This window comes from Rutidosis leptorrhynchoides, chromosome 3, assembly GCF_046630445.1.
Source record: "Rutidosis leptorrhynchoides isolate AG116_Rl617_1_P2 chromosome 3, CSIRO_AGI_Rlap_v1, whole genome shotgun sequence".
Taxonomy (NCBI): Eukaryota; Viridiplantae; Streptophyta; class Magnoliopsida; order Asterales; family Asteraceae; genus Rutidosis; species Rutidosis leptorrhynchoides.
Window position 1 is genome coordinate 40446773 of NC_092335.1, and position 13319 is coordinate 40460091.

General features: G+C 33.7%; 2 protein-coding genes across 4 annotated transcripts; both read left to right on the top strand.

Annotated features, from left to right (window-relative positions):
• The first annotated feature begins 426 nt into the window (after positions 1-426).
• LOC139895979 (uncharacterized) lies at positions 427-6930 on the top strand. 3 transcript variants are annotated; one of them, XM_071878545.1, is made up of 16 exons: positions 427-580; positions 856-1333; positions 1506-1746; positions 1948-2228; positions 2311-2487; positions 2556-3314; positions 3403-3497; positions 3575-3631; positions 3723-3811; positions 3898-3960; positions 4132-4635; positions 5249-5323; positions 5467-5531; positions 5611-5668; positions 5888-6155; positions 6236-6930. In XM_071878545.1, the coding sequence occupies exons 2-16, from the start codon at positions 903-905 to the stop codon at positions 6718-6720; spliced, it is 3648 nt and encodes a 1215-aa protein (XP_071734646.1). In that variant the 5' UTR covers positions 427-580; positions 856-902; the 3' UTR covers positions 6721-6930. The 3 variants fall into 3 exon arrangements, with proteins under 3 accessions (XP_071734646.1, XP_071734647.1, XP_071734648.1); XM_071878546.1 differs by having other exon boundaries at positions 1951-2228; XM_071878547.1 differs by lacking the exon at positions 427-580 and having other exon boundaries at positions 1221-1320.
• A 1956-nt stretch (positions 6931-8886) lies between these two features.
• LOC139895980 (uncharacterized) lies at positions 8887-12572 on the top strand. Its single transcript, XM_071878549.1, has 5 exons — positions 8887-8949; positions 9732-9945; positions 10040-10112; positions 12031-12196; positions 12290-12572. Exons 2-5 carry the CDS (start codon positions 9783-9785, stop codon positions 12395-12397), a joined length of 510 nt encoding a protein of 169 aa, XP_071734650.1. The 5' UTR covers positions 8887-8949; positions 9732-9782; the 3' UTR covers positions 12398-12572.
• Positions 12573-13319: the final 747 nt, after the last annotated feature.

Genomic DNA, 13319 nt, shown 5'->3' on the forward strand with positions numbered 1-13319 from the left:
ATAACAAACCTTTTCGAAGGCTAAGAAGATAATTATAATTATATTTTTGATTATAAACTAATTAACCTCTTTACTCAAAGACAAAACTAGTGATTATTAGTGCTCTTTACTTAAATGCAAAACTACTAATTAGTGAATAGTACTATTTATTTTATATCATACATATTATTATTACGAACATATGATTATAATATATGAATATTTGAAATAATGTTACAAACTTAATAATCTATCATCTATTATATTATTATTATCATTATTATTATTAATTAATAAATAAAAAAATATTTATTTATAAACTTATAAATTTATATGTATTTATATATAATATATTTATATTTATATATATTTATTTATATTTATATTCATTTATATACTTAATTAATACATATACGAGCCCAATCGACCCGTTTCACCCAACGTAAAACCGGAAAAACAGAAGCCCAGCCCTCTACCATCAGCCGACTTCTGAACAACGCGACGAAAAAACAAGACCGCGAAAATTACGGAACACGACGACAACCACCACCACCCACCGGATTTTCACAATTGACCGTCAACGCTATTTCAACATTCACAGGTATATCATTTCCCCTATCCAATTTCACATTTCTTATCCCCAATTTAACACAAATTTGATCCAGTCAAAAATTAGGGTACAAATATACAAAAAAGCAGCCGATTTATGTATTCATTTCTTTAATCACCAAATGTAGTTAATTTGTTTAGGGTTTTGTAATTTTCGTTCATTACTTCCTGATATTGTAGTGTGTACGGACAATTTAGACATTTTATCATCACGTTTAACTAGAAAGCTGACTTTTTTATGTTCGATGTAATGATTATCATGTATAGATTGTTATTTAAGCTCGATGTGTGCGGTACGGGGAGTGTGTTGAGTTATGGCTGGTAATGCGAGATTGGAATCGTTATCAGCTAATTCATCAGAGCCAGGTTTTACAGGACCGTATTCCAAGGGAAAAAGGTTGTCTAATTTGGATAGGTCTGGAAGCTTCCGAGAAGGTGCGGAGAGTCGTGTTTTTAGTTCAGGGTTTGCCGTGTCACGTGGTGGAGGTAATGCGAGTGTAGCGTCATCGGGGAATTTATCGTTGTCTCAGTGTTTGTCTCTGGATCCGATTTCGATTGGTGATCGAAAAACTGATAGGTCGGTTGAGTTGAAAAGGGTTATGGGGCTATTTGTTGGTAGTGTTAGTGAAGAGAATTCGTCTGCAGCTGCTGTTTCTGGTCACTCGAAGCCTTCAACACCTGTGGCGGTTGCTGAAGATTTAAAGCGGTTGAGATCGAGCGTTGTGGATACACGTACGACTGCTAGGTATTTTATTTGTTATCTTTGCACATTGTTATGTAAATATGTGCTACAAATTTGCTCAGTTGAATACAAATGCTCTGTTATGAGATTTGAGATTAGTATAATACAAAATAGTCAGTAGGATCTTTTGATGATTGTTAAGAATCCATGATAAATGATATTGCTTTTTCAACAGAGGAAGGGCAAACAAATTGGATGAACACTTGCATAAATTGGATAAGTATTGTGATGGTGTAGTTTCAAAGAAAACGCAGAGGAAAGAGTTAATGAATAATGATCAAGCAGGTGCTTTAAACTCGAAGACTGGAACTCAAATATACAAAAAGTCTACAGAACTTGTAAATCAAAGAGTAGAAGATCGTCCTAAGAATGTACTTTTGAACAAGCGTGTTCGCTCTTCAGTTGCAGAAACAAGGGTTTGATTCTAATATGATTTATGCAACTCTTTTTCATTGTTTATTTATGATAGAACTACAAACGGGCTTCATGCAATACACAATTGCTTTTTGTGACACAACAATACACATTTTATGATTAATATCATAATTATACTTAAGAATTTGATATATAGCAAAGCTCATCAAATGCTATTTTCTTTTTGATTTATGAATTTATAGCAGGGGGAACTACGGGGTAATGGTATAAAAAGGCAGCTTGTGACAACTGCTACAGATAGAGATTTACTCAAGGACAGTGTTGGAGAATCTGAGATATTAGAAGACAAGATTCAAAAGTTGCCTGCAGTCGCTGAAGGTTGGGATAAAAAAATGAAAAGAAAACGTTCAGTAGGTACAGTGCTGACTAGATCTATGGATAGCAATGGAGACCCAAAACGAACTTTGCAAAATAAGGTTGTCAGTGAACACGTTGTACAACCAAACAATGCTGTTCCTTTCAGGTAATGTATCTGGTATTGATCATACTCAAATAACAAGAAATTGCATCTATTTCTCATAATAAGTACATAAGTTGAATTACAGATTAGTAGCTTGTAATGGTACTGGTAGCATTCACAAGTCAGAAGACAAGTTGGAAGGTCCATCGTTGCCTAATAGTTCCCGTCCTCGTTTTTCTCCTAGAAATGAACTGGAGGGGCCCACTAGAGATATTGCTGCCGGATCTATTAAGGAAGGTGTTCTTACAAAAGGAAACAATAAGTATGTATTTCCTCACATATGTAAGCAGTTGTTTGTTGTCTAAATTCTAATCCATATTCGATATGTAGGTTAAATACTCATGACGACAATCATATTGTTGGTGGGAATTTAGTGACTAAGGGAAAGGCTTCGCGGACCCCACGCATCAATGCTATGGTGGCCGCCAGCTCATCCCCAATTACTCGTCAATCTGTAACACCAGAAACCCGCGAGAATGCGACCAATGGGTCTAGCAACCGGAAACGGGTTCCACCTTCTGGGTCAACTTCTCCCTCTATGGCCCAATGGGTTGGTCAAAGACCACAAAAAATGTCTCGAACTAGGAGAGCAAATCTGGTGTCTCCTGTCTCAAATCAAGAAGAAAAACCGTTAGTATCCGACAGCTGTTCGCACTCTGATGTTAGTGTTAAAGTGGCATCCGATGGAAACAATGGTCCTAATTTAACCAAACAATCGAAACCTAAAGTGGAGCCGGTTGAATTTCCAAATCGGTTGTCTGAAAGTGAAGAATCTGTTGTTCAAAATGAAAGTCAAAATATTGGACCTTCTTCAGCAATTGGAATGAAAGTCAAAGGTGTAGTTAATGAAGAAAATTGTGAGGGTGTGAGGAAACAAGTTGTGAGAAGAGGTCCTTCAATCGCAAGGGCTAGCTCTACACTAACTGAGGAGAATTTGGATAATGTAACCATGGTTACTCCAGTAACCGGGGTTAAGCCAGTAACCGGGGTTAAACCAGAAACGGGGGTTAATCCAGAAACGGGGGTTAATCCAGTAACCGGGGCTAATTTAATTCGAACTAATAGACCTGGTTGTGAGAAGGATGGAAGGTATTGGTTTTGTTTATTTTTATCCAATATATTTACTTTTTTTTTAATTTTTTTATTCTGATTATGCAATGGTTTATTTGGTTGCCAGTAAGTCAGACCGACCATTGAAAAAGCCCTCAAACCGCAAGGGCTTTTCACGTCTTGGACATTTGCCCAACGGGGGTTCTGAGTCTACAACTACAGGTATCGTTCTATTTAATTTGATATTATAATATTTCTTTATTGAATATAACTTCTAAGTTTTTAATGTGATATTCCAGGAAATGATGACCGTGAAGAACTGTTAGCAGCTGCAAATTATGCTCGTAATGCTAGCTGTAAGACATTAATAGTTATCTTTATTTATTAAGTGCAGAGTTATAATGTATTATAAGTTTTAGATACATGCTTATTTGACCACTTATATAGATCTAGCATGTTCAAGCGCTTTCTGGAAAAAAATGGAACCTATATTCGCTCCTGTTAGTTCAAAAGATCAATTATTCCTATCCTCACAGGTGGTAACTGTTCTTAATGTATTCTAGTTATATATGAATTGTCACATATTGTGATTTTTAACTTTTCATTCACTTGCTCGAAGCAGCTAAAGGAGCAGGATGTTCATGAAAGTTTTCCTCAGTTGCCTGGTTGTGAGAATAACGTTGTGGTACTTTCTAAAACCTGAAATTTTGATAAGTTCTACTCTTTTTCAGTAAGATTTTGATCCAAGTTCACACCTTTTTCACCATCTGTAGATCAGTATATGTTACAATGTACACCTGACATTAGTTACGATTCGCCTAGTAATAAATGATCATATATTATGTTATTTTTCTAGATGAACGTTGCACGTGAAGCCTTAGCAACTGTTTGTGACACAAACGCCTCTGGTGAAAGAAATGTGCATGTGAAACATCAAGGAAGTGAGTCTTTTTCTGGGAGACTCGATTCAGATAAAACGTCCAAAGATTTCATTCCATTATTCCAGAGAGTATTATCAGCACTCATTGTAGAAGACACCATTGATGAACTTGAACAAGAAGAAGAAGAAGAAGAAGAAGAAGACACTGGAAACATACCGCTCGAGGATGTTTTGTATGATTCAGTTTATGATCCAAATCATCATCTTATTGATTATGAGCCTAGAAAGAAGACTAGGAGGGATTCAGCTGAACATGATAGTGTGTTTCAAAGTGTTCATTCTGTAAAGGTGTCTTTTTCTAGCAATGGATGTGCCAATGCGTTTGACATTTCTTCATTTGACGGTCAGTATGAACATATGAACATGGATGACAAAATTCTTTTGGAGCTCAACAGCATAGGTCTATATCCAGAACTAGTGGTAGGCCCCACTTTCCTTGATATACAATTCTTCATTGAATGTGTTTTGTTTAATCTGTTTTAAAGTTCAGAAAACTGCTTACTTTTAATCTTTGGTGATTAGCTGGAGTGACTACTATTCAAGTTCAGTTTTCTTGAAATAGAGGTTGCAGATATAACCCGTCTACCTGGAAATGGGTTTATTTAAGTTATATATGATCTCTATCAGGTCAAATAGTTGAACTTGCGTAAAGTGGAATAGGTCTAATGGGCTGTCCAGGTTGAGAGTGGCTGAAACCGTATCTAAATTTTGAGTTTTTAAATCTCCTTGTTAGAAAAAAAGTATTTACATTAGAATTTCAATGGTATAGTTATAGACTTATAGTGATCATATTTAATAGATAAGATAAGATATTGATATCATCCAATAAAAGATGCTCGTGGTCAACAACCCATCCCAACTAGTTTCTAACTGTAGTGAAATTTATTTGTTTTCACTTGAGCCTGATTCGACCTGTTATTGAACCAGCTGACCCGCCTAGTTTGACACCTCTAATTGAACGTTTATCACTTTTTTGGAATGGATCAAAGTTTCTGCTTCTTAACTTCTTTGTACTAACTCTTCCTGTTGGCAGCCTAAAATGGATGACAAGAAGGATGAAGCAATTAAGCAAGAAATCAACCAGCTTAAGATAAAACTACGACAACAGGTTATCTATCCGCAACCTTACTTTTCTGTCTTTTCATGTTCAGGAGTTGTATGCTGTTTTTACATCGGAAGCTTTATTGACCATGTTATCTAATTTGCTATATTATATTCTAACTAATATATATTTTATTTATGTTTATATAGAACTATAAGAAGAAGGCATTTTTGGAGAAAATATGTAAAGGTGTTGGAAGCATTTCTGTTAAGCGGTAAGAAATATATTTTGCATCTCTTATTTTCAACTTGAGCCAAGTTTCACAAATTAAACATCACGTGTTTAACATGCAGAGATCTTGAGCAGCTTGCGTTAGATAGATTGGTGGAGCTGGCCCACAGAAAACTTCTGGCAAGTTTCTTATAACACTGTATCAACATTCGGTTTAAATATGTTTTCTTTCATATGATTAAGTATAAGTCTTCATGTGGTTAGCCGAGTCATAATTAGTATTCACTTTCGTTTAGATTTGGATTGGATGATAGTTGGAAATTTGAGCATTAATGACAACATAAATGTTTCATAATAGACCCTCTTCAATTATTTACCTAATTGAGTAATTTGTTACAGGCAACTAGAGGAGGTTCTAGAAGCGTGATTTTAAAGATACCAAAGCACGTTGCATTAGCATTTGGGAAGAGGACTCTTGCCAGGTGTCGTAAATTTGGAAAAACAGGTATAAGTTGCTTCAACGTGCCTTCACTTCGAGATGTCCTTTTTGCTCCACGGGACAACAATGAGTTGGAGCCTACATCTTCTGTTGGTGGGCCCGTTGCTAATACCGTTACCAAATATATTGGATTCCAGAACCTTCACCCAGGTTCAAGGATGTCATCAGGTATGCTAGTTTTTTGCTTAAAAAAATATACATCCATTTATTAATAATATATAATAATATTTCTTTTGATGATTTTTCAGATGAGGCTTTTGCTAGAAATGGACCAATTTTAAACAGAGGAAAGAAAAAAGAACTTTTACTCGATGATGTCGGTACAATGGAAAAACGTGCTTACCAGGGTGAGAGGAAACCAAAATTAAAACCCAAACAAAAGGCAGGTCAATCGCCAATACGTGGAAACGGTTTTGGTTACCAATCTACAAGGACATTACCATTACCGTCTTCAACATATGGACCGAATCATCATATTGTTGGTGACAGCAGCAGGGACTTTCAGACAGTGTCACACAGTAATGGGCATCGGGAAATGTTTAAGGAGAGTCAAGAAACGATTGACCCGCTTCATGATTTAGACCCGATTGATGAGTTGGGTGTAGGAACCGAGCTTGGGGGGCCTCAGGATCTGAGTTCTTTGTTGAATTTTGATGTTGAGGAATTACAAGACCATTATTCAGCTGGACTTGAGATACCAATGGATGATCTCACAGAATTGAATATGTTCTGATTAAACTTGATGGCTTGATTTTTGATTTAAACTGTGCAAATGTATAGTATTGTGGATGGATTATTTCGACTATATAGGAAAGGTAACATGTCAAGTAATCGTCAGTTTGTAATTATAATCCGGTCTTCTCTTTCGTTTTTGGTTTGCTGTTTTTTTTAAGTCACCAAAACTTAGTTATGTACCCCCTTTGGAAAAACTAGGGTTGTCACATCTAATCCAATCCAATATTATATTATACCTATATCTAAAAGACATAGGGTAATGTATAGTTCTCAAAGGCATTTTCGACTTTTCATTTTTTTTTTTTTTTTTAACTTAACTGAATTTCATTTGCACAACAAAACTCCTCACACTTTCTCTTAGGGTAGTGAAATATCCAACAATGATTTTGATAAATTCACTCATTCTGCGCATTGACAGATTGTACTGTACAAACAAGCAATACATAAAATGAGTGGATTTATCAAAATCATTGTTGAATTTATCATCACCCTTTCTCTTAACTAAATTTCATTTGCAGAACAAAACCCCCCACACTTTCTCCAAAAAAATCAAATCGACCCCTCATACAGGGGTAAAGTGTCAAATTACAATTTTCATAAAAAATCTTAAATAAACTCCACCCAAATATTCAACGGGTCATATCTTCTCGCTCGCAACGAGTCAAATTTTTCCGACACCATCGTTAAACTCGAAATAATTTTAGGAACACAATGTCACTAGCTATACGCAAAACGGACGCTTTTTAAAAAACGCTAAATATTTGGGGTACTTTTCATACACGTTGATTTTGCGTTAAATTTTTAAAAATCGACAATTCCATAGCGAAACGCGGAGATGCACATATATTGTTAATTTAAAATAATATTTAAATGTTTCACGACATCATTGTTAGCCACGAAATAATTTTACAAACTAAACGCAACAAAATACATTGAAAACCGAACCCCGGCGCGAAGCGAGGGTTCGTACACTAGTTGATATCTATGAACGGGAAGAATTGAAGATAATTAAGGGGGCATATTAAGCACTGTCTTGATGATGTAAAGTGTTTTTTTAGCTGAAATTCTCTTGTTGGAATGTTAGCTGCTAGTTTTTAAACTTTTTTTTTATAACCATTGTCTTCTTTTTTAGCACTATCGTTAACTGGCCTAGTACATAGTTCTCTAAATGTTCTAGTAACAAACATTAGATTTGGAGGACCAAGACCTTGCTGGTCGAGCTCATTGTCAAACTTATTTGAGCGTGTCCTTATGATTGTTGGTGCCAACTGCCAAGTGCCAACCCCTGGTTGAGGTCATATCATATTGAGAGTGTATTTGTTTTTTTTAATAATTTAGTTTTAAAGAAAAAAGATCATCTTTATTTATACAGATAGTCAAGTCAACTATATATTTGCACAATTAGACATCCTTATATTGTTAAAAATATGTCACAAATCTAACATAATTTTTACTTTGAGCGGTTTAATATGGAGTAACATTCTAATCATTTCATTCAGTATATTATACATCACTTGGCTGTTTGCGGATTGATCCAAGTTTAACTCGGCAACTATTTTTTAATATTTCGATATTATATTTGAAAAATTAGGATTATGTTTATTTCGTGAAAACATCAATTTGACTTGATCTATAGGCAGTGTTGTAAATTTTCTTATTTCTGCCCGAGATCTCATTTTTGAAAGGTGGCCGAGACGAGATGTCCATCTCCCTACATTTCTAGGTCAACGGGGTTAAACTTGGTCAAACCCCGCGATTTCTCGGATTTTCTAGATCATTTTTAGGATTTTTTCGCTCATTTCTCGAATTCTCTAACAGAATCTAGTAATTTCTCTTATTTTCTCGAATATTCTTGTAAACTCTCGTAAAAATGTATATAAATATACATATACTTATCTATATATTTATATTTATATTTATACTAAAAAATCAAAGTCCGAGATCTCCCTGAGATTTTTACGAGATGCCGAGATCTTCCAAGATATGTTCAAACGAGATCTTCCCGAGATCCGATTGTCTATAGGTATATGTAATTTTCTCAAATGAAGAAGAAAGTGAGAGAAATAATTCAGGGGCATAAGATTGCCGTTAATAGAGTTGAGAGGGTGAAATAGCAATTAAACTAAAGATTCTGGGTGTTCAATGAAACTTTGTTTTTCCAATTTCCACAAATCAATTTGGGAAAATTCACTCTTTCCCCGGCCAGTTGCTCCGCTGCGAACCAAAAGTAAGTATTCTCCCTCAATTTTTTCCACTAATATTGAGTTTTTATGTCCTTTAATCAGTTATAGTACGTATTTTCACGCAGCGTATACTCATGAGCTCCGATTTCATTAAATGCGATGTATATCCTGATTGTGATGAAAAATCTCACCTCAAATTCCTCATATATGAGTTTTTATTCTTATTATTACAAAGAACGAGATTAATTTGCATCAGAAAGTTGTGGATGTGGATAAACATGAATTTGAAATATGTTAGATGTCAAATTGATATTATCCTCATTGTTGAGGTGGAGTTTTAAGAAGTTAGAGCATAATTTCCTTACCGAATAAGCATAATTATTAATGCTGATTTTATATTATGCACTGAAATTGTTATCTAGTTTGCGTGTTATAAAAATTAAACCAGTATTCTTGATTAAACTTAAGATTATTGATCTATTTATAATAATTTCAATCGTGAACGCACACAGTGAAAAAACACAAATGTTTTGTCATCGATTCTGATAATGCTGGAAGTATATAGAGTTGTTCATCAAGATATTTATCAGATCAGTTTCTTTTCATAAATATAAATAATATTCAGCCATGGTTTAAGTTGAGATTCTCGTCATGTGATAATATAACTATTTTACAGTGTATTAATGTTTCACAAAATGCTTCGAGTTACTAACCGGATTGTGTTTATATATAAGTATTCTCTGTATTCAAAGTATAAAGTATTGTGTGAATTTAACAACCTTACTGTTTCTTCTAGTGTATTGATGCTTTGATGTTGTTTTCGTAGATAAATGGATTTCGTTTCACAGGGCCCTTGATTTGTCAGTTTAATACAAATATGAGAGGTGCTAACTTACTCTGGAATGTATGTAAATCATCCTTCACATTTGGGTTAATTGGTCTCACAATATCTGATCGTGTTGCTGGTATTGTTCCCGTGCGTGGGACCTCTATGTACCCCACATTCAATCCTCATTATACTACTAGTTCAGGATTCTTTGGTAGGTTTTAATTTTAAAAATTATCAATGAAAATTTAAATTGGTTGGTGTATGCAAGTTTGACTTTGTTTACCGAGTCAATGGTTCACCTGCAGATGATCGTGTCCTGGTGGAGAAACGCTGTTTGACAGATTACAAGTTCTCACATGGTGATGTTGTAGTTTTCTGGTATGTTCTAACTTATTGCCATTTTCATTGTTGAGTCTTGTATATTACATTCAATGAATATGATATATATATATATATATATATATATATATATATATATATATAGTGGTAGGATCAAGAGGGAAGTAACCAATCGGGGAGAAGCGGGGGGAAGCAAATTTTTTTTTTTTTTTTTTTTTTTTTTTCGTTTTTTGAAAAAACTTTGTTCACTAACATTATAGATTGGATGAAAATATGAACATTTAATAAAGACACTTTGTGATAAATGTTTTTATTTTGGCGGGAAAACGCTCGAAGAACTAATATATAACAATTATCGTGTTTTTCGAGCGTACGTTGAGGTTTTAGATATTAGGGTTTAGATATTAGGATTTATAGGGTTTAGATATTAGGGTTTAAAAATTTAGGGTTTAGGGTTTAGATTTAGGGTTTAGATTTAGAATTTAGATTGAGTTTTTAACACGAACGGTTTAGAGTTTAGGGTTTAGGGTTTAGGGTTTGGTGTTTTGGGTTTATACCCTAAACTCTAAATCGGGCTAAATTTTACTTCACAAAACATGAAAAAAAAACGTTAAGATTCTTCACGAACAATATTATCTTGAATGTTATTTTTGTCGACCGTTTTCACGCCTAAATAATAACATTCATCACGAAGTGTCTTTTCTAAATGTTCATATTTTCGTGTGATCTTGATGCCTGAAAATTTTTTTTTCAAAAAAAAACGAAAAAAAAAAAGAAAAAAAAAATTTGCTTCCCCCCGATTGGTTACTTCCCCATTGATCCTGCCCATATATATAAATATATATATATATATATATATATATATATATATATATATATATATATATATATTTATTTATTTATTTATTTATTTATAAAATCAAGAGAGAAGCACTTTTTTGGGGGGAAGTAAATTTTTTTCGTTTTTTTCGAATATTTTTTTTCAGGCATCAAGATCACATGAAAATATGAACATTTAAAAAAGACACTTTGTGATGAATGTTATTATTTTGGCGGGAAAATGCTCGAAGAAAAAAATGAAAACATGCATCATGTGTAATGTTTTTTTGCTGAGTTCTTTTTTTTTTTTTTTTTTTTTTTTTTTTTTTGGGTTTAAAAATTAGGGTTTAGTAATTAGAGTTTAGAAATTAGGGTTCAAAAATTAGTGTTTAGCTATTAGGGTTTAAGGTTTAGAAATTAGGGTTTAGATTGAATTTTTAACACAAACGGTTTAGAGTTTAGGGTTTTGGGTTTAGGACTAAACCCAAAACACTAAACCCTAAACCCCAAACTCTAAATCGGGCTAAATTTTGAAAAAAAAAAACTTCATATAAGATGAAAGAAAACAACGTTCCAAAAATATTATTAGGAATAACATTACTCATGATTACTCATGATGAATGTTATCAATTATTCCTTCGATTGTTTTCCCGCCTAAATAATAACATTCATCACAAAGTGTCTTTTTTAAATGTTCATATTTTCACCTAAACTTGATGTCTGAAAAAAAAAATTTAAAAAAAAAACGAAAAAATTTACTTCCCCCCAATTCCCCCCAAAAAAGTGCTTCCCTCTTGATTATGACCCTTTATATTTATTCAACATTGTTCCATTCAAGATGAGCTTCATTCAGTATGGGCTGACCCTTGGGTGAAGGAGCTAATTTTAAACATTCACAAGAATTGTAGAACTAGAATTAACTTCTTAAACATGATAGAGGGCTATAAAATGTTGGTATTAAGTTTGAAACGACATTCATGATATGGATTTGTTTGTGTTAGAACATAATCTTGACTTAAAAAGTCAAAGCTGGCTCTTTTAGGTAGACTGCATGATCAGTCCTAACAATGTTGCTCTGTGTACATAGTTAGTGAAGTACATTCACATGACATTAATAGTTTATAGTGTCTTTTTGCAGCTCCCCAAGTAATTACAAGGAGAGAAACATAAAACGTATAACTGGTATGTCAGGTGATTGGATAAGTGTTCCTTTGTCTTATGATGCTGTGAAGATTCCGGAAGGACATTGTTGGGTTGAAGGAGACAATCCAACAGACAGCAAGGACTCACGATCCTTTGGCCCGGTATGTTGGACATGCTCATGTAGTAGATGAATAAAAAAGTTGTTAGTCTGGCTCTCAACATAATGATTCATTAATTATTATTTATGTTTATAGATTCCGCTGGGTTTAATCCGTGGAAGGGTTACGCATATTATCTGGCCACCTCAAAGAGCAGGAAAAATTGATAGAAAGTTTCCTCAAGGTGGACTCACCACTATCTAAGGTGACGATTGATGAGAATCCATTAACCAGATTAAGAATTTTTCTTAATGTTTATGATGTACTCTAATCACTGTTGATTTTGATTAATACATGTTTTAAGGTATTCTTTTGTTTTCATGGGAATACTTTGAGATCTAATGCATAGTTGACTACTATTGTTTGTGTATTATCTTAATCAAATTTCGAGTTCATTAAATGCAACTAAATGAATGCCACGAGACATACGTTAGCAAAACCCTTAGCTTAATTTTGATAAATAGTGTACTAAAACGTTGCGTGGGTCCCATAACATATTTTGAAAATCCAAATTTAGTTTGATCTATGATGACATATATGTTACATTTTCATGAACAAATAGTATATATACTGTTTTTTTTTTTGGAATGCAAACTTTTATCAACAAACAACGAGCTCTAGAAGAGCACTACAAAGGTGAAATGAGCCAAGAGTTCCATTTTGAAACTACATTACCCCTATATCTAAGCCATACAAAAGAGTAAAATCTAATATAGTCGAAGGTCATACACTTCTTGATGGACTTATCATTAAATAACACTCAATTACGAAACCCGCCAAATGACCCATAGGGTTATTGCAACTATGGTCCGCACACATATCTTCGTTTTTCGAATCGTTGAAATCAGTATCAACCCAACTCCATATTCGGCCCAAGAAGAAAATGGTGGAATGATAGTACTGTTATACGGAGTATAATATATCAAATATCAATTTATATATAATCTTTAATCTCTAGTAAATAAAATGAAAAGAATTTTGAATGACACTGACCATTTTTTTAAGTTGACCCCACCACTTTCTTCTACTCTTAGAGTATTAATTTTAGGTTAATTAATGACTTTGTGGGATCGATCAAGTAACCTATAACGTGCAGAATTAAAAACCAACATATATCTTATATAAA

Coding starts and splice junctions, on each gene's coding strand:
- LOC139895979 (XM_071878545.1), top strand. CDS start 903: ATGGCTGGTAATGCGAGATTGGAATCGTTATCAGCTAATTCATCAGAG. Junction 2,488..2,555: donor CTTACAAAAGGAAACAATAA/GTATGTATTTCC, acceptor TTCGATATGTAG/GTTAAATACTCATGACGACA. Junction 5,324..5,466: donor AGATAAAACTACGACAACAG/GTTATCTATCCG, acceptor ATGTTTATATAG/AACTATAAGAAGAAGGCATT.
- LOC139895980 (XM_071878549.1), top strand. CDS start 9,783: ATGAGAGGTGCTAACTTACTCTGGAATGTATGTAAATCATCCTTCACA. Junction 10,113..12,030: donor GGTGATGTTGTAGTTTTCTG/GTATGTTCTAAC, acceptor GTCTTTTTGCAG/CTCCCCAAGTAATTACAAGG. Junction 12,197..12,289: donor ACTCACGATCCTTTGGCCCG/GTATGTTGGACA, acceptor TTATGTTTATAG/ATTCCGCTGGGTTTAATCCG.